This window comes from Puma concolor, chromosome A1 (assembly GCF_028749965.1).
Source record: "Puma concolor isolate L17-30 chromosome A1, mPumCon1.1.hap2, whole genome shotgun sequence".
Taxonomy (NCBI): domain Eukaryota; kingdom Metazoa; phylum Chordata; class Mammalia; order Carnivora; family Felidae; genus Puma; species Puma concolor.
The window spans coordinates 4,747,565-4,767,117 of record NC_141667.1 but is presented as its reverse complement, the minus strand read 5'-3'; the positions used below and the strand labels follow the sequence as shown (position 1 = coordinate 4,767,117).

The window sequence follows — 19,553 nt, the reverse complement described above, 5'->3', positions numbered from 1 at the left end:
TCGAGAACGCCGAGCCTTTGGCGTCCCAGGTTCCCAAAAGAGTTCCCGCAAACTACCAGGACTTGGTGAATATTCTCAATGAATTTTAAAGTTTCCTAATGGGATCCATGACACAATATTTTCTCTAACTGTTAATGTACTTTTTTTTTTTTTTAAAGTGTGCTGTTGTAGGTGAATGTGGGAGTGGGGAGTTTGCCACACTGTGAAATCAAAAGCCAGGTCCAATGGTAGGATGAGGAATAAACTCACAGGGAGGAAAGACCTAGCACCTTCCATAAGGAGGGGCCATGCAATGTGGTAGGGCCAACAAAGTGCATGGGGTGACAACCAGGGAGAGTGGGGGTGACTCCAGTCCTATTTCTTCCCAGATGTGTGTCCCTGGCTACGTTATTCTATTTAGCTTAATCCTTGATATCCTTCAGAAGTAGGTATTTTATATATGTGTATATATTTACAATGATATAAATAATTATATATTATATTGATAACAATATAATTAATATAATATACAATTAATATATAATATGTAGTATATATAATTTTATATTTGTACAGTTATTATAAGGTTCTATAAATATAAAGTTATATATACGTAACTATATATATAGATAAATAAGCTTTACATATATATATGTAAATATATACATCTATTAATGTATATATACAAATATTTCATAAGGGAAGGAGTTGAGTGTGAGGGATTATACAGAACTGGTGTGGTGTTCAGCCCAACGGAGATGTTCAGTAAATGCTGGCTCCCTACGTAAACAATTCCGGGTTCTGCTGTGTGGTGCCTGTATAAACACGTGATGCATTACAATTCTAAGACGCGACTACGATAAGTGAAAGCCAGGTGATTTATGGAATTATAAAAATGCTTCTCCATAGAGGAATTCACCCCTGGGAATCTAACGGTAACACCACCTATCCCATTATAATGTGACCCCAATAGCAGAAAGCTCAAAAGCAGCTTTCAGTTGCCGCGTGGCCGGTGAGTGCAGAGCATATGTTTCCCACCCTGTCGCTTACCGGGTGGCCCTGTGCTCCGTGTGAGCCGGGCCGGTGGGGCAGTTCCTGTCCTGTGATCTGTGTTCCAGTCCTGGAGCACGGATGATTCGGGGTCCTGACTTGGTGCTGCCCCACGCTGGGATTCTTCCTGGCTTGCAGAAGTCCTTCCCAAGGGGGCTCATTATATTGATTTAAAGCCATATACGTGATTATTGAAAAGCAAAGTAAATGTTTACAGATATTCAAGCAATTTCTGTGGGCAACAATTAGCAACTTCTGTCTCGGGTTCAAAAAAATCTTAATTCCCCGCCCGCCTCGGGCCCCTGGCAAATCGATGAAAGCACCCCTACTTTTCTTGTTGACAGTTAATTAGCCTGACTTCTGGCGGCACTAACAGAAATCCTGGAGGCCTGATCGCACATTTTAGAAATGGGAAACCAGACCCAGAGAGGTTGACATAGCTGCTCAGGGGACACAGCTTCCAAGGGGCTGTAAGTGCAGGTCTCCGGACCTCAGACTGCAGTGTTTCTGACCCCCACGATGACGTGCCAGCCACCTGTTCGTGTTCTGTGGCCGCTCTCACCAACTGCCACAGTTCGATTATCTCACTGCCCTCGAGGCCAGCAGGGCCATACCCTTCTGCAGGCTCCAGGGCAGAATCGGTCTCTTGCCTTTTCCCCGTCTGCAGTCTGTCTAGAGCTCCTGGGTTCTTCCTCCGGCTTCGCTGCCAGCTCCGTGGTCCGCTGTGCCTTTTTCCACGGTCACTCCCCTGCCCCCCGGCTCCGCTTCTGCCTGCCACACCTTGGGGGACCCTGGTGTTACACTGAGGCCTCCCAGGTGGTCCAAGATGTCCTCGCTAACTCAAGGCCAGCTTATCAGCAGCATTAATTCCATCCGTGACCTCAGTTCTCCTTTGCTGGACAGCCCGCCATACTCACAGCCCCCAGAGATTAGGATGCGAGTCAGCATTTGGGGGTACCTTCTGCCCACCACTCTGTCTGGCGCATTGTTGGTGGGTGCTGAGTCGGAGAGGCGGGATGAGGACACCTGGGTTGCCCAGCAGCGCTCACCCACCAGCGCGGGAAGGCTGTTTCCAGTGCGCTAGAGGAGGAGCAGAGGGGCACCTGGAGTCCAGGGGCCAGCTGGCTGGGCCCCCCATCCTGGGGCCACTTCTCCTGAGCTCTGTGCGTGTGCGCGTGAGGGGCCCTCTCTGGGCCTCCCTCCCCGGTCTGTGAAATGGGGTCAGCAGTCCTGCCTTCCTGCCTCAGCGAGGCTGCTGTGCCCGTGAGGACCTGGGCGGGGGTGGGGGTCGGTATGGAATTGCCACATACCAGGGAGAGTGGGGGTGTCCCCTCCTTCTGGTATCAGGGTCCTGGACCCTTTGTCCTTTGCTGGGGCCACAGGATTTATTCTAGAAGGTGACACCTCAGGGCAGAACGTTAATTGCTTTCCCCTGCTTGAGCCCTGCTCTACAGATAGGGGCATCTCCCAAGGATGTGCAGATGGCTCCATCAGACACGACTTCATGCCCGGCATCTTTCCTGGCCTAGATGCATAAGGCTCTACTTAGGGGCGGAGGAAGGAGAAGGCTTGGCTGGCAGAGGTGGGGGCTGGGAAGGTGGTAAGGGGCTGGGTGAGGGGTGGGCTTCCCCACTGGGAACGACATGTGTCTTTTCTCCTGTCTGTCTCCACTCGTAGCGCCCCCTCTCCTGAGGTGGTTCCCTGCCCCCCTGGGCTTTGTTCTAAACCTTCACAGGACTTCTGACACAGGCGGGGTCACCGCTGAACTTGGGTTCACACACAGCCCCATGCGGAGGCCCAGAGCGCCAGCTAACACAGCAGATTTGGTCCTTGTCCGCTTACTTGATGTTTCTGTGAACATGGGAAGTCCTCAACAACCCAGTGCAAAACACCATGCACGCGGGCCTGAGCCTTCGCATATCGCTGTTGAGAAACAGAGACCCAGAGTGCTTACGCCATGTAGCCAGAATTCTAGAGCTGATGGCTGGCCCAGCCATGATTTGAACTCGGGATTTTTGCCTCCACGTGGAAGGTGTGTGCATTCACCAGGATCTTGGTATAAAGAAGAGAACGTTTCTTCCTGACTAGTTTTAGCCAGAATGGGTCTTCGGTCATTAGCAGAATCCACGAACGGGGTTGCAGGGCCCCAAACAGGAGCATTGTCCCCTGGCCTTCTGCAGAAGTGGTCTGAGGGACCAGCCGAAGCCGGGTCCCAGTCCCTGACACCCCCAGCTCCTGGGCCCCTGGGAACTGAGCGTGGGGGCACCACCACGCTGGCTGGATTGCCTCCTGCCAAGCCTGCTTCCCAGTGACAGACACAAGGTTTCAATGCAGAGCCCAACATGACCCTGCCTCCTGTTGGGGCCGGAGCCTGGGATCTGGCTTCTCACGAGGGGCTGAGTCTGCTTCCATTCTAACTCCTGAAATGGGGGTGCTCAAGGTTGCCAGCACCCCCCCCCCCCCATCCAACCCCACCCCACAAAACAGGAGCTCACCTGGTGCGTTTAGTCCTGGCCTATCCGGGCTGAATCCTAGGCAGGGTGCCTCCTGACGGACTCCTGGTCTCCCCTCCTACCTCTGCGAACAAAAGGTTTGAAGCAAACTTCCATTTGCTGCGTGTGGGGGACAAGCACTCAGTGCCTGTCGCTCACATCGTATTTGAATTTCAGAAAAACAGGGAAAGTACGTGTGAGACATTTTCTATTCAGTTTCCAAGTACTTTCCTAAGAGTGGCTTCTGACAACTGTCATTAAAAGGAAATAGACACAGTATGAAAAAACCCCTGAAATCTCATAATATAAAAAATTACTCGATTTCCTCTGCTTTGCAGCTGGTTTAGAAGGAAAAAAAAAAGAAAAAACCACAAACTCTTTTTCCTATTTCCAGGTAGTGTGGTCCTTGAATTCATATTACTTAGGTTGCGGGTGGTTTTAATGCTCAGTATGTCTAAGTGCTTAATGGAGACAATGATGAAAGCAAAGAAGAAACCTCCAGAGTCCACAGATTTCATTTGAAAACATTGTCGCTGCGGTAGGAACAGTTGTTTACCAGCTGTAATTAAGGGCGGCTATTTCTTGTGCTGTGTCCATGAGAGCACTTCCCTGTCTCTTTCTCTCTCCCCCTCTCTCTCCATGTGCACCCAAGCTCTGCAAACCATAAATCACGATTCAGACCTCTCTGTATGAACAGCAGCCGCAGCCTCTCAGGAATCCCTGGTGAGCGTGCCTTTTGTTTCAGACTCCCTTGTCCTACGGTTTCTCCCTCCCCCGTGGCACCCTCTCTGCATCCCATCACCTCGAGGGTGCTTCCCACGGCGGGGGGGGGGGGGGGGCGCGGCAGGGGAAGAGGTATGGGGGGGATGGGCTCCAGGGCAGAGCCCGTGGACTCACAGTGCTGGGGTGAGGCTCCCCTGCTCAAGTGCATGCAGCTATCTGATTTTCAGTATCACTGGGTCCTTTGTAATCTGAGTGTTTTGTTTCATGCCTTTTAGAACAACGTTCTGCACAGGGTTAATAGCTTCACCAGGCTGCTGGAGGGAGCACTGTTGGACAGAAGGGCGGGAAGCCTTGGTGGAGAGGAGGCAGGGCTGCCCTCTGCCCATGCCAGGACTCTGCGGTGGCAGCACTGGGGCTCAGCGGGCAGCTGGGCTTGCCCTCTTCTCTGGTCCAAGCGCTCCTTACCCTTCCCAGTTCGGTAGACTTTGAGCACATCCCTACTGCAGTGCTTTCTGCTGGGGACCCTGAGAGAGAGAGCCAAGCTGGAAAATGCACTGTGGCTTCTCCCCAGGGACCGGACGCTATGGAGGGCAGCTGCACAGAGAGCAGGAGAGAGAGAGAGCGAGAGCGAGAGAGCACGCACAACTTCTGTGCAGAAGGCAGAGATGAACATCACAGTAGCGAACCAAATTGTTCTGTAAAAGGGGACCTAGGAGTAAGAGAGGAGGAAGGGTTGCATCCCAATGTGGGAGGAGGCCGTCCCGAGGGAGGTGGGGGTCTCGCCTTTGTGGAGGTTGATCTGTTTCATGCTAGGAGGGGAGGGCATTTCATATACAGGGGGATATGTAGGTTTAAAGGAGGAGCTGGTGTGTGCACTCACGTGTGTGTGTGTGGCAAAAAAGCCAATTGGTGGGAGATAGAGTGTGAAGACAGGGTAGGGGAAAGGCTGGGAGGGCAGGTTTCTGCTGCTGAAGGGGAAGACTGGAAGGTTGGAGGGCGGGGGCGCTCTAGGACACGGATGGGGCTGACAAAAGAGGGGGCTGCCTGCCGTGCGGAGCTGAGCTAACATGTCAAGTGCCCCCGGAGACGAGGGCTGAGACAGAGGAGGGTCTGAATGGCGCGGCCCTGTCCCTGGAGATGGCTCAGTGGCTGCCCGTTTTTTCACTCAGTGAACACCGGTCAAGTCCCTGCTAGGTGTCCGAAGTGCTCAGCATGGGAGGTACTGAACCCCTTGCGGCCGTGGTGCCCAGATGCCGTGGCATGAGGCATCCAAAAAGCTTTAAGATCAGCGCCCTCCAGAGACACTCATGAGCACGTGCACGTGAACACGGTGCCAAACTGTGCTCACAGGCTGTGCTGCGCATGTGCGGCCAAGCAGAAAGGCCTGGTGTCAGGAGGCATTAAGGAGGGAGTTTCCAGATGCCTCCTTAGCTTCTCAGCTCTGTCCTCTTGAGTTGTCCCTACAGCTCCCAGCCTCCCTGCATTTCGCAGAGTCCCAACCTGACAAGAGGGTAAGGACAGGGGCACCCGTGGCCCCCAGTTGCTGTGTCCCCAGGCAATGGGACCCTAGTGCGCGTGGGCACACACGTGCACAGACTCCTCCATGACGGGGCTGCAGCAGCACTGGAACACTTGAGGCTCGGACTGGGAGACCGTGAAGACCTCCCTTGGGGCGGGGGTGGGGGAAGCGCTATGGAAAATGCTCAGGACTGACTCCAAGGTTCAGCCTAGAGGGTTCCCTGGGCTCCCTCTAGCCCACATGTGCATAATTACCCTGTGTTCCTGTGATAATCACACCTGCTTGTTTGTAAATGTTATCGTTGCAAAGTGACAGCTGGATGGAAAGGCCTGTAATTCTCAACAATAGTATTGAATGTTTGCCCATTCAGGGCAGTTAGCCTTTTGAGTGGATGGGTGTGGGAGGGGGGGTTCTACGGCCCCTCTCAGGGGGTGCCTGCTCTTCCCGCAGCTCACAGAATTCCAGCTCACTTAGTGTGTGTTAATAGATACCTATTTTAAGAAGAGGTAGAAAGGCCAAGCTGGTGTCAGAGTACCAAGGAAACAGGGAAGGACTGTTAATGAAACATCAGATGGGAGGTTGAGTACACTGGGAGGCTGAAACTCCCCTGAGCCTGAAGAGGATAGAGAAAGCAGAGAAAACAGCACAGAGAGTGATGAAATGGAGGTTTGGGCTGCAACCAATCAGTTGAGCAGAAACGAGGAGGAGCCTGTTGTGAGGAATGTGTCTCAGCTGTGAGCTCCACCACCACCACCACTGACACGGACACCACACAGGGCACTCTCTCCTCAGTTTTCAGAAAAAGAAGCTACTTTCTCCAGCTGTGGTCTCCTCTTTGTCACCACCACCAAGCCACGGGGACAGGCTTTTGGGAGGATTTGCATCTGTCTCCCGATACAAACTCGGGGCTGCTCTGGTTAACATTTGAGCATGGTCTAATGAAATGGGGTACCTGAGCTGAATGACAGTTTTAATTATGTTCAAAGTAGCTTTTAAAGAATAAATAAACGAAGGCATAAATGATACAACAAATAAACAATTGTGGAGGCTTGGAAACATGTTTCCAAAATTCCTTGACACGCTTTCAACAGAGGGATGGAGTTGCTGTCCCCGCCTCTTGAATCTGGGTCTGTTCTGCTTGGCCAAGCAGTGGGGATGATGGCTGTCTCATTTCTCAGGCTTCAAGAAACTGGTAACTTCTGCTTTCCACCTCTTGGGACACAGAGTGTGGGACCCCAGCTGCCTTTCTGTGAGGCAGCTCAAGCCACCTTGTGGAGACGCCCACCGGGAGAGGATCCAGCAGCCAGCCCCAACTTGCCAGTTCTGTGATGCACCACCTTAGAAGCAGGTACAGATGAATTGTATTTCAACTGATGCCATGTGGAGCACAGCCAAGCTTCCCGGCTAAGCCCCTGCTCAGCAAAAGAGTGAACAAAAGAAATAGGTGTTGTTTTAAGACACTAAGCCTCGGCATAATTCGTTCTGCATCAAGAAATCACTAAATCTGATTTATGAATAGATTTTATGCTATGGAATGGACTGTATGTAATAGTCTAGAACTGTGGCTTGACTGTTTATTCACAGACACTATTCCTGAAGCACTGGCTGCATGGCCTTGGTGGACAGATGCAATCAGAGCTTAGAACGTCAGGCTCCTTACCTGTAGAGAGAACAGGTTCCATCTGCTGCTTATATCGGGAGCATGGGTTTCCATATGCACAGTGGCAGTGCCCTTGACAGAGAGCACTCCTCGACAAAGGGTGGCTCCTTGTTTTCCTCCAACCCCATTCCCCACCCCTAGGGGATCGGTGGTTAATTTTTTGGCTTGTTTTCAGAACTGACCTAGACAGGTAACTTGGTGAGAGTCATTGTCTCAGAGACGAAGGGAGTGCTCAGATTCAGGGGTGACAGAGAACTACGGTCTTTTGTAGTTTGGACTTTTTTCTTTAAACAATTTGCACAAACCATCTTTCAACAAGAAGATACAGGAATAAAAATATTTTTGGAGAAGTGGTCCAAAGGTCAAATAAAAAACGCATTTTCCGAAGCTAAGTGAATTTCCAAGAAGGGCAGGTCCCATGGCCAAACGTAGGTCTCAGGTTGTTTGTTTTTCCACATTTGCTTGTTGAAGGGAGGGGCTTCATAAACAGGAACACTGGCTCTGAAGTGGGAAATGCGCAGTGTTCCCTCCCTCCCCCCACCTCCCAGGGCCTCTGTGGAGCTCATTCCGTGCCTGGCTGTGCATGGTCTGAACTGGGAGCATGCTTGTCCCTGTCAGCCTGTGGCCCAAACCTCACCTGTGGTGGGTGGGGCAGACACACCCGGAGTCAGACGCCCGTGTAAGCTTCTTGGAGCCAGCCTCCTGACCGGAGGGGCCACTTAGCTCCTTCTTCTGCAGAAAGCAGATAAAGACCTTAGTGACCATCCACTCTCAGCTCGCTCTCTCCTTCTGTGTCAGTCAATGCCAAGGTGAACACTGGGTCAGTGTTTTAGAACAGGATGGGGTCCTAGGTGGCAGGAGTAGCTTTCTGCCACTATCGTAGCTTGGATGGTTAATATTTCCTAAACCTTCTGGTTCACCGTCTTCTAGAGAGGACATTTTGAGCACCAAGTGCACTGCAGTCCTTTCTTTGTGGGAGGGACTCATCAGTGTGCATCAGTGCTGGCTTCTAACTCTCCCCCATCCCACTGATGGGCATCTGCTGGTCCATGAATGGCTTTGTGGTGTGAACACTGGGGGTCATACAAGGTGTGGAGGGAGTTGTCTGATCTGTAAAGGTTGGAGCTGGGCTGGAATACATCATTCCCCAAAGGATAATCTCAGGAATACCAGTGCCAGAGTATAGACAGAAGTTCTCAGGTGGACAGGCCCTGTCCTTTTGCTGTGGGACTTTTTAGAGTCTTTAAAGTACAGTGGCCTGTGATGTTCATGTTGTCCCAAACATCCATGATCTATGTCTGAGTCTGATGTGAAAGACTGGGGGCCTCATGGGTATCAGTTGGGAAGCCCTAATCTCCAGGGTCTGAGGATGTTATTAAATTAAAAAAATTACAGAGAAGGACAGGTTTATATTTATCTTCTTTGTCCTTCTTCGTGGCTCTCCTATAAATGGTCTCTGGGGGTTCCTGCTCCTCACTTTCCATGCTACCCAGGCCTGGACTGTGCTTCCTACTGGCTTAGGGTTTCTTCTCTGCTAGAAGGACCCTAATCCTACTGACCTGTCCCTCCACCAGCCTCTTCATCGAACATTTTCCCCTAGTGTCTCATTGTCTCAGAGCCTGGCTCTGCCTGCCGATTTCTCCCTAAGACTTCAAAGATGTCCGTCACCATTGTGCTGGGGGGACTTTGATATCTCTGTGCCTGCTGTGGTGTTCATGGGGCCTACGCATGTGGACCCACTGAAGATCTGCAACCAGAGGCTTCACCTTTTCTCTCCTTGGACCCAAGCATTTGGGAATTTAGGAGTCTTCTTCTGTGAAGGGCCAGATAGTCAATATTTTCAGCTTTGCTGGCCATCTGGTTTCTGTTGTAACTAGTCAGCTGCTACCACAGTGTGGAGTGACAACGGGCAGGCTGTAGGTAAATGAGAGGGTGTGGCCACATGTGGCCTGAGTGCCATAGTTTGCCAATCCTTGCTCTAGAATATATCATGGGTGCCCTTGGAGCACTCCACTGTTCACCAAATTATTATCTTTCCTCTCAGCCACAGCCTGGATAACAAGTTATAGAACTTGATTTCCATTTTATTTCACCCAAGGATTGGAGCCTATGCCCGAACTCGAACCCAAAGGCATAGGGCCTTGATTCCTGGCTGGTTGTTGAGGGCCCGTGAGTGGAATTAGGGAGGAGATTTGAGTGCAGTATTCTGACTAACCCTTAGGACTGTCCATCAGTGGAAGCTCATTTGAGAGACCGTGAGTTGAAGGGTCAGTACCCTGACATGGAGGGTGGGAACACCCAGCAATGCTTTCAGGTTACTTTGTTCTGGAAATCAGAGGTGGGTTTTGATGGTCTCAAAGGCAATTCCAGCACCTGACCTTCTGACGCGGATTCAAAGCCTGGCTTCTCTCCTCCCCACCCCTACGTCCTCCTGAGTGGACCCCTCCCTAGGCTGCAGCTGGGTGTGTGGCCACTGTGGCTTCCCTTGCCCAGTGCTAACTTGCCTTACTTAATTCCCTCTGCCCAGATCAAATAGAAACAGATGCCTGTTAGAAAAATGAATTGAAGCTGGGAATATAATATTGAGTTATTGAGTTATTTTGATGGACTCCAAAGCCTGATGCAGTCACACCTGGCAGCCACAGCCTCTGCTTTGTCTGGCTGCTTATTAGCTTTGGAGTGAGCTATAACAGAATCCCTTCTTGCTCCAGGGACTGCTTCTTGGCTCTGAGAGCCTGTCACCCTCTGCATCCCTAGCAAATGTTACATGTGAAGCGGGGTGGAGGCATACTGGGCACAAAGCTCTTTTGTTGCCCCTGCTGACATGTCATGGACCTTGTTTGTTCTGAAGTTGCTCTTCTAGCAAATCTAAGCATCCCAGGTGGTGGACATCAACAGATTGGATCTGAAGCACAACCGTTGTCCCCGGAAGGGTGTCAGGACTGTGAAGGGTCTGAGTTTTTAATCCTACTGGCAAGAGCACAAGTTAGCCTGGCACAGTTTCCTGGAGGCTGGAATAAGATACAACACTCCTGGCCTAGAGACAAAGGAGTTTATTAAACATGGCGGAGAAGTTCCCCTTGACTGCAAGTGCCATGGGCACGAGGCAAGTAAGTCTGGATGGATGATGGATGCCTGTTCACACAGTAGGTGTTTTATACCTGAAGAACCTGAACGTAGGGGACCAGAATCTTTTAGTAATGGCAGTAAGCATGCCTGCTCTTTGGTATGGAGGGAGAGACTACTTCTATAGAGAGTTTCTCAACCTAGGCTTCATGAACTTTGTGGGCTGGATAATTCTCTGTTGGTGAGGACTTTCTTGTGCACTATAAGATGTTTGCTTGGCAGCATTTCTGGCATCTACATGCCAGATGTCATTAGCATCCTTATCCCAATTGTGACAAGCAAACATACCTCCAGACATTGCCAAGTGTCCGCTGAGGGGCAACATTGCCCCTGATTGGGAATCACTGCTCTGTAGCATGTAAAACATGTTCTCACTATTTAAATATCCTTGAGAAGAATGGGCATTCTTAGAACAAAGGGAAGTCAGTGTCTCTGATCACAAAGCAAGTAGGAACCTGAGAGACCCATAAAGAACTGTCTCTCAACAACAGGCAGGTGCATGTCACGTTACCTGGATGGGACTGGATGGCAGTGATCGTCAGCATCTGGTCTGTGGCCCAGAGGTGGACTGTAAGACACAGTTATGAGCTGTATACCCATCCTGAATGCAAGACATTTCTTTGCTCTTACGGATGAATGGAAAGGCATTTGGTAGACTTCTATTTTTACGTGTGATTAAGGCCTACTTATTAGTACCCTACTAAGTTATTAAGGGCCAATAAAATCTGGTGTTTCAATCAGAGAGGCATCAAATGACAACACGCCAAGTGTTGAAACTCAACCATCTGCTGAGTATTACCATCACAGAGTAAATGTCTAGGATATAAGAATAAGTCTGAATTTTGTTCAAATACGATCATTGTTATTTTTTGGTGGTCAGGTTTTAAGCTTGATAGATTGCTTTTGTGGTCATCCTGCTGTGTACATTTGTGATGTGAAGTGTTCAATTGCTTTCTGCTGACAATGGTATAGTGCAAGTGTGACCAGTGTGAGGTGTTGCTGACCATAGCCACTGCCATGAAGGTGGTTTGGTGGCCCTGGTGCTGAGGGTGGTGCTGCCTGCAATGTGTTTTATGATTTGAAATATAAATTTACACTTCAACTGAGTGACAGACTTTTAACATGAGGAAACCATTGGGGGATTTTAACTCCCAGCTTTATCTGTTATACTTGACTTTGAAAGTCGATCTTCGGATACTGCAGTACATCTAAATAATGTGATTTGTCCACATTGCTGGCATTTTTGTGCTGACTGGATGTGATGGTAACCTGTGACTCATGTGACTGTCAAGCTGTCACGAGTGTAGGGATCTAACAATGATACTGTAATAGGCATTTGGCTAATTTCCTTCTAGAGGCCAAACATGAGCTAAATAGTAGATTCTGGCCAAATGCTGAGGCTTCTACCTAGTCTACTGAGGACTAAGACAGCTTCTCCTGAGAAACCTGGCTGGTCCACCAACTGGGCACCATGACCAATCTCCCTCTGCAGGTGAGGTGGTCAAGACGGATGGTGCGTTGAGTTGCTTGATGTCTCTTGAGTTGCTTGATGTCTCTCGAGTTGCTTGATGGTTTTACTGGCTGCTCTTCTTGACTTTGATGATAAAATACTATTTATTCAGATTTGTCTTTATTAATATAGGTTTTATTCCATACCTTTTTTTGTTGTTGTTGTTAACCTGTCAGCATGTGGTGTTGCCATTTAATTTAGTTATATATTTTCTTTTCTTAAAACCCAATATGGAAACTTAAGGACACACACACTACAGTTTAAATAGTATTCCCTACTCTTCCCTTGATCATGGGGTGCCAAGACATTTGGTCAAACATTTTTCTGAATATGTCTGTGAGGGTGTTTTTGGATACGATGAACATTTGAATAGGTAGACTAAGTAAAACAGGTTGCCATCTCTAATGTGGGTGGCCCTTATCCAATCAACTGAGGGTCTGAATGGCACAAAACGACTGCATAAGAAGGAATTTCTTTCACCTTTCTGACTGAGCTGGACATTGGTTTTCTCCTGCTCGGGTATTGAAATTTACACCATCGGCTCTCCTTGTTCTCAGGCCTTCAGACTTGAACTAGAACTACAACACTGGGTCTCCTGTGGCTCCAGCTCGTTGGCTACAGATGATGGGACTTCTCAGCTTCCATAATTGTATGAGCTATTTCTTTATCATGAATCAGTCTCTTTCTCTCTCTTGCTCATTTCCTCTATCTCTGTCTCATACTACTCTGTTACAAGCAAATACCTGTATCAATATCATCTATGTCTATATCTCCTTTTGTTGGCTCAGTTCCTCTGGAGAACCCTGACTAATAAGAGGGACCATCTAGGGAAATAGAAGTGAGAGAGTGAGAATGTACTTCAGGGAAAGGAGAAACATCAACAAAGGTTTTCTTACTGTATGGATTACCCCTGAGAAAGGCTGAATGTCAACCCACTGGAGGCTTGAGGAGCCATGATTCACATTTCTTTCCGTGGAGGACAAGTGGCATGAGGACATTTTCCCATGGATTTGCATCTCCCAAGGATCGCCCTGGGACACGGATTGTCCCACTTCCAAACTATGTCCGTCTGCAGGTAACTCACCCAGCACCTCTTGCAGCTTTGGGGTGCAGAGAAACCAGATGCTGAGATACTAGTGCTCTTAGCCTGGGAGCACTAGTAATGAGATGTAGAGCTGTCCAGAACCGTGGTGCTGAAGTTTCTTGGGCCAGAGGATCAATACCACACAGGTATAATAAAACTACCTGGTTACTTTTAAGATTATAGGGCATAGTTTTATAATATAATGGAAAGCTCCGTGAGGACATAGGGTTTTAAAAAAAGTTTTGTTTATATATGTATCTCCTGTGCCTGATACATAAAGAAAACAATACATTTTTATTGGATGAATAAACATAAAATCAGTTGTGTGAGCTCACATTATCCTCTTATAAAGTAAATAATAAGGCTTTTCTGTGTGTTGCCAAGAAGAAGTCTACTTCAGCAGTTTGTTTGTCTCTAGTTCTTCGTCACTTGATTTTTTTTTTCTTCCTGAAGAGGAAAAGGGGTGGGAAAGATGGGCCACAGGTTCTTGTGCTCACCCAGAGCAACTACTCTGAATCATTCCCACCAGCAGGACTACTGCTGAACTCCAACCAGACAGTCTTCGCCTGTAGGTGGTGATCTTGGAACCGGAGGCAATGAAATACAAGGACACGGGGGCGGGGGGGGGGGGGTCATTGGAAAGTCCTAACCAAGGGCAATGGGGAGCCACTTTATATATTAGGGTGACAAATGTTTGGATGCTCACCTTGCTATTTAATTTTTACAACCCAAATTTGTGATAATCAGCATCTGTAAGGTTTAATCAGAATATGAATTGGAGTGGCTTTGCCTTGTTTTCTATCTTCATTACTCTTTCTCCCTTGGGTCATCGATGGAAATCTTTCAGTGCACAGGCCAGTGGGATATGAATGCATCCTTTCCCAAGAAACGACTCTATGTAAGCTTAAAAGAGCTTATTAAATTAGTATGTGGGATATGATTTCATCCACATAATAAAAGCTGCAGCTGCTTTTAAAGAAATGAAATTGTATTGCACATGGCGTTCAATCTTCAGCCCTACCCACAAAGGTGCTCTGTTGGAGAGATGCATGGCTCCCAGAGGGCCTTCTTCGGGGAGGGACATCAGCAAGGAGACAAATGAGCCTTCCTTCTTTTCATACTATACATGTTTGCTCTTCATTCGTGGAGGTTGGAAGTCATGGATTTCATTACTGCAGTGCATTGAGGGCCAGGGAAAAAAAAATCCAATTTGCTACTGCCTCAATGACTTTGTGTTTTAATCAAATGGATAAGAAAGAGTCATTAACTGATGCTCAGACTGATTAAAATTCCAGTGAGAAGGAAAAGAAATGAGATTGTGACACAGCCTTAGAAGGTCACTTGCTCCCTGGTAGTTCTGCGCCTATAAAGTCTCCCTTGTTCGTTGTTACCATTACTGAGCACCCTTAGCAGCTGTGGACAGTCGGGGTGGCATCCTGGCCTTCGCCCCTTGGACAGTGGGGGTGGCAGTCCTGACCTCTGTCCCTGTGTCCAGGGTCTCTGGCTGTGAAGGAAGGTGCCTATCCTTTCTGGGATGATCCAGTGAGTGGACTATATAAATCCCCTTCAATATGGTGATAAAAAAAGTTTCCTTTTCCCTGCACTCATGAATCTTGATTTTAAATCACAGGAACTTTTAAAGATGTGGCCACGGTACTGATTACCTGTATCCTGCAGGGTCAGTGGAGGTGTGGAAGGCAGCAGCAAATGCATCTGAAAGCACTCTGAAAGCTCTCAAGTGCTACTCAAATTTAGATGCCTGTGATTATTGTTATTATTATTATTTTTATCTCTCTCATTACTATTGTTACTGCCACTGCTACTATGAAGTTTTAAGATTGCACAAATTTTCCACATGGCTTGTTTGCTTGACAGGCAGAGATCAGAGGGGCAGTTGGTGAACGGGAAGCTTTCCTATGGCAGAATTTCTCGCAGCTGTCTCTGGGTGTAGCCTCGGGGCCCAGGAGAATTCATCCATAGAAGGGAATGGATTCCTGAGCAATTTCACTGATGCCTCCATGAGGAGGTGAAACAGACACTTGTGCCTCAGAGCAAGCTGGTAGCCTGCTTTCTTTGTTCATTTCCTCATGCCCTCCTTCCTTATCCCATTAATAGTGAGTGGCTCCTATGTGTCAGGCACTGTTCTTCCTGAGAGTCACATGTCTCATGATCCAAGAGGGGACAAGGAGGAGCACTCATTTCTCAGTGTGTAGCGAGAGCCTCCAAGGGCTGGTAAGATTGGCCACACTCACAGGGCAGTGCACTGAGGCACCTGAGCAGGCTGGGAAGTGGGCCAGACCCGTGGAGACGTGGAGGGTGGGGGGGGGGGGCAGACAATCTTTAGGGAGTAAGCAGGAAATGCATGACTAGAATCAATATCAGAAACAGTTTGCAGAGAGCATGGACAGTTTTTAAAAAGTAAAATAGAAACAGAGGTTATATACAATGGTCAAGCAAAATGCACATTAGACTCAGAGGCCACGGTCAGTGGGAAAACCAAAATAGAGACCTATAGGGTGTAGTGTCCACAGACTTGCTGCCACTGAACAGTGAGCTGGGCTTAACTATGGAGAGCCCTCAAAAAACGAAAAATAGAAATACTAAGGGACCCAGCAATCCCACTTTTGGAATTACATTCAAAGGAAACAAAACCATTATCTCAAAGAGGTCTCTGCACTGCCGTAGCAGCATTATTCACAATAACTAAGACATGGAAACAGCCTAAGTGCCCGCCGATGGTTGAATCGATAAAGGAAATGTGCCATGCGCGTGCGCGTGCACACACACACACACACACACACACACACACACACACACACTGGAATACTATTCAGCCATTAAAAAAATTGAGATCCAGAGCACCTGGGTGGCTCGGCTCAGGTCATGATCTCACGATTCGTGAGTTTGAACCCCATGTTGGGCTCTGTGCTGACAGCTCAGAGCCTGGAGCCTGCTTCAGATTCTGTGTCTCCCTTTCTCTCTGCCCCTCCCCCACTCATGCTCTGTCTCTCAAAAATGAATAAACGTTAAACAACAACAACAACAAAAAAATCAAGATCCTGCCATTTGTGACAATGTGGATGGACCTTGAGGGTATTATGCCAAGTGAGGTAAGTCAGACAGAGAAAGACAAATACTGTATGAGCTCACTTATAGGTGGATTAAAAAAAAAAAAAAAGCGAAGTTCACAGCAAAAGAGATGAGTTTCGTGGTTACCAAAGGCGAGAGATGGGGAGGATTGGAGGCAGATGGCCAAAAGTGCTACCTTCCTGTTATAAGATAAGTAAGTTCTGGGGAGGCAGTGTACATCTTGATGATACATAGAGCTAACACTGCTGGATGGTGTATTTGAAAGCTGCTAAGAGAGGAGATGGTGAGTTCTCAAGGGAAACAAAACCACGTTTTTCCATTTTCTTTTCCTTTGTTTTGTATCTATGTGAGATAATGGGAGTTAGCTAAACACTGTGGTGATCATTTCACAATATATGCAACTCACTATACTATCCATCTTAAACTTATACAGCACTGTATGTTGATTATATCTTAATAAAACTAAAAAAAAAAAAAAAAAAAAAAAGCCCTGGGCTCAGAGCTCTGCAGGGGCCAGTGTGGAAAGGGACGAGCAGGTGGATATCTGGTCTCCATTTCCCGGGTCAGAGAAACAGCCTGTCCAACTCAGTAGTGTGGTTTAGACAAAAGCAACAGGGGCTTTTTCCCTTACCCGTTCGGATACCATCTCGGAAGTCTGTGAAATGACACTTCCACCGTCCCTCCTGCTTCTGAGTCTGGAATCGTTCTTGGCTTGCAGTCTTCAGCTGAAACCCAAGTCAGGGGTTGTAATGTCTTGCAGCAGGTAGAGGAACACTTCCTTTTGGAGGCTCCGAATCGCTTGTCTTCCTCAGGGAGGTTCTCATATTTCAGGATTTGATTTAAATAACCAAGACTCATATTGTAACTTTGGTAATTAAAACAAAATCGATCCCTAACTAGAATCTTATTTTTATTTAATTTTTAAATGTTTATCTTTTTGAGAGGGAGGGAGAGACAGCACGTGAGCAGGGGAGGGGCAGAGAGAGAGGGAGACACAGAATCCGAAGCAGGCCCCAGGCTCCGAGCTGTCAGCACAGAGCCCGACGCGGGGCTTGAACTCACAAACCACAAGATCATTACCTGAACCGAAGTCAGATGCTTAACCGACTGAGCCACTCAGGCACCCCTAGAATCTTATTTTTATTTTTATTTTTTATTTTTATTTATTTATTTATTTATTTATTTATTTATTTATTTATTTAATTTATTTTTGAGACAGGGAGAGACAGAGCATGAACAGGGAAGGGTCAGAGAGAGGGAGACACAGAATCTGAAACAGGCTCCAGGCTCCGAGCTGTCAGCACAGAGCCTGACGCGGGGCTCGTCACGGACCGCGAGATCATGACCTGAGCCGAAGTCAGCCGCCCAACCGACTGAGCCACCCAGGCGCCCCTAGAATCTTATTTTTAAAAAACAAAATAAACACTAAAATGATTGTGATGGTAACAACCGTCAGATGGGGAACGGGGCAGGGCCAGAATTCACTGAGCATGCTGAGGTAGCCCTTCCTGCCTCTGTCTCCTGTCTACCAGCCACCTGCCAGGGGTGCCCTGGGACCAGTCCTTCTGGACCCAAAGCGGGGAGTTCGATTCTCATGAGGAGGAGGCAAAGAGCACATGGGAGAGAGAGTGCCGTTCCAGCCAGAGGGGTGTTCTGCTGTATTCTTGTCCCTGTGACAGAGTATCTGTGGCCACCATGTTGCACAAGTGTTGTGTGGAGGGGAACAGCAGCTTCAGGCAGAGAGACACTGTGTCAGAAGGGTGCCAAACCTCGGGACTGAGGGGCCCCCAGCTGGCTCAGTCCATTGAGCCTCTGGCTCTTGATTTCGGCCCAGGTTGTGATCTCGTGGTTCATGAGTTCGAGTCCCACATCAGCCTTTGCACTGACGGCATGGAGCCTGCTTGGGATGCTCTCTCCCTCTCTCTGTGTGCCCTTCCCCCACCACTTGTGCTTGCTCTCTCTCTCAAAATAAATAAATAAACATTTAAAAGATGTGGTTGTTCTTCTGTCACTTTGTTCTAACAGTAATAATGGAACATAGCAAGCTCTCACCTCACACCTACTCTGTGCCAGGCATTGTTTTATATCCTCATGTGATCGTTGATACAGCTTGCAAAACACTGAGACTGCCACCTGTTTGCTTAATTCTCCATTCTCTGGGTGACGCATGGTGTGTTTTATTAAATGAAAATATTTTTATCCATTTTTATTTTTATCCATTTTTCTCACGATTCAGCCTTCCATACCAACCTTAACACTAAAGCGTCTCATTCACCCAGGTAGAGAAAATTTGGGGCCCGTAGCTTCTGAGGAACCAATGACCCATATGTGTGATCCTTTCAGATCTGTGTCTTCTCTGCTTACCTGCAAGGCTGTGGATTTGGCCGTGAAGTAGAAGCCCTTTCCTGCCAGGATGAGTTGGAGTTTTGTTCTGTCTTTGAGACACCTCCAGTTTCTTTGAAAACTCCTCCAGAGCATCTTCAGAGCCTGGGGTTTTCTAGTGAAGTTATGGTGGGGGACATCTCGGGGGGTGGATCAGATGGAGCTGAGTAGGGAGAAGTGTCCTCGGCCCATTCACCATCCGGAGGATAGCGGGCCCGTTCATTATGTACCTTCTCTTCTGAAGTCTGAGAGCAGAACTGTGGTAGCCATGTCAAGAGGAAACCACCCTGCTCTTGTCCCTGCAGCCACGTGGGGATGTAGCTGACTGTTCTCCCTCCTGGTCTGTCATGGTACGCAGTGTTCCAGGGAACCTTCTAGGATCTCGCAGGTGGCTTTGGTCAGCCGTGCAGAGAGTGGCTCCGTCTTTCAGGGGTAGACTCACAGGAGCCAAGCTAGCAAGACTGATGCGTAGAACCAGCAGCCTGATTTGTTTAATTGACAGTGAAAATTCTGGCACAGCAGGTGCACAGCGTGGGTGGTTTGAGGTGGATGTTTGCACACTGTATATCCACAGGCGGTGGAATCCAAAGCTGGTTGGCTGAGTGGTTCAAAGGTGCCAGGCTTAGCATCCATTTTACAGTGGGTACCCTCTCACCACTGGGAGGGAGGCCAAACAACCTTCTAGTGGCCAGCTTCTCTCTGGGTCTCTTCCCTACCTGCCTTCTGGTTGGCGTCCCGTGTTTCTTCTCACATCTGCTCCCTTCTGCTGAGTTGGCTCCAGGAGGCCCGTGGCCCTAGAGCTTCCGCTCTTCAAGGTGATTCCCATCTCTCTGCTCTATTTGTTGCAGACATTACAGACTTCAGGGTAAGACCTCATGGGCCTTCCAATATCTCAGTTATTGGGGGACGTGTGAACCAGTCCCGGGGGTGAGGAGGTA

General features: G+C 48.4%; 1 protein-coding gene and 1 pseudogene across 4 annotated transcripts in view; both read left to right on the top strand.

The window, feature by feature from the left end:
• The window catches only part of MED10 (mediator complex subunit 10), a 261,409-nt gene that overhangs the window by 34,764 nt on the left and 207,092 nt on the right, over nt 1-19,553 (top strand). The window contains exon 4 of one of the 4 annotated variants that reach the window (XM_086675696.1): nt 6,988-7,107. The exons of the other annotated variants lie outside the window; for them this stretch is intronic. Within the exon in view, the coding sequence (XP_086531822.1) occupies nt 6,988-7,092 (105 nt within the window). The 3' untranslated portion in view covers nt 7,093-7,107. Of the gene's footprint in view, nt 1-6,987; nt 7,108-19,553 lie in introns of those variants that run through there. 4 annotated transcript variants of the gene reach the window in all.
• Nucleotides 10,486-19,553, top strand: part of LOC112860202 (large ribosomal subunit protein uL1 pseudogene) — a 31,496-nt pseudogene continuing 22,428 nt past the window's right edge.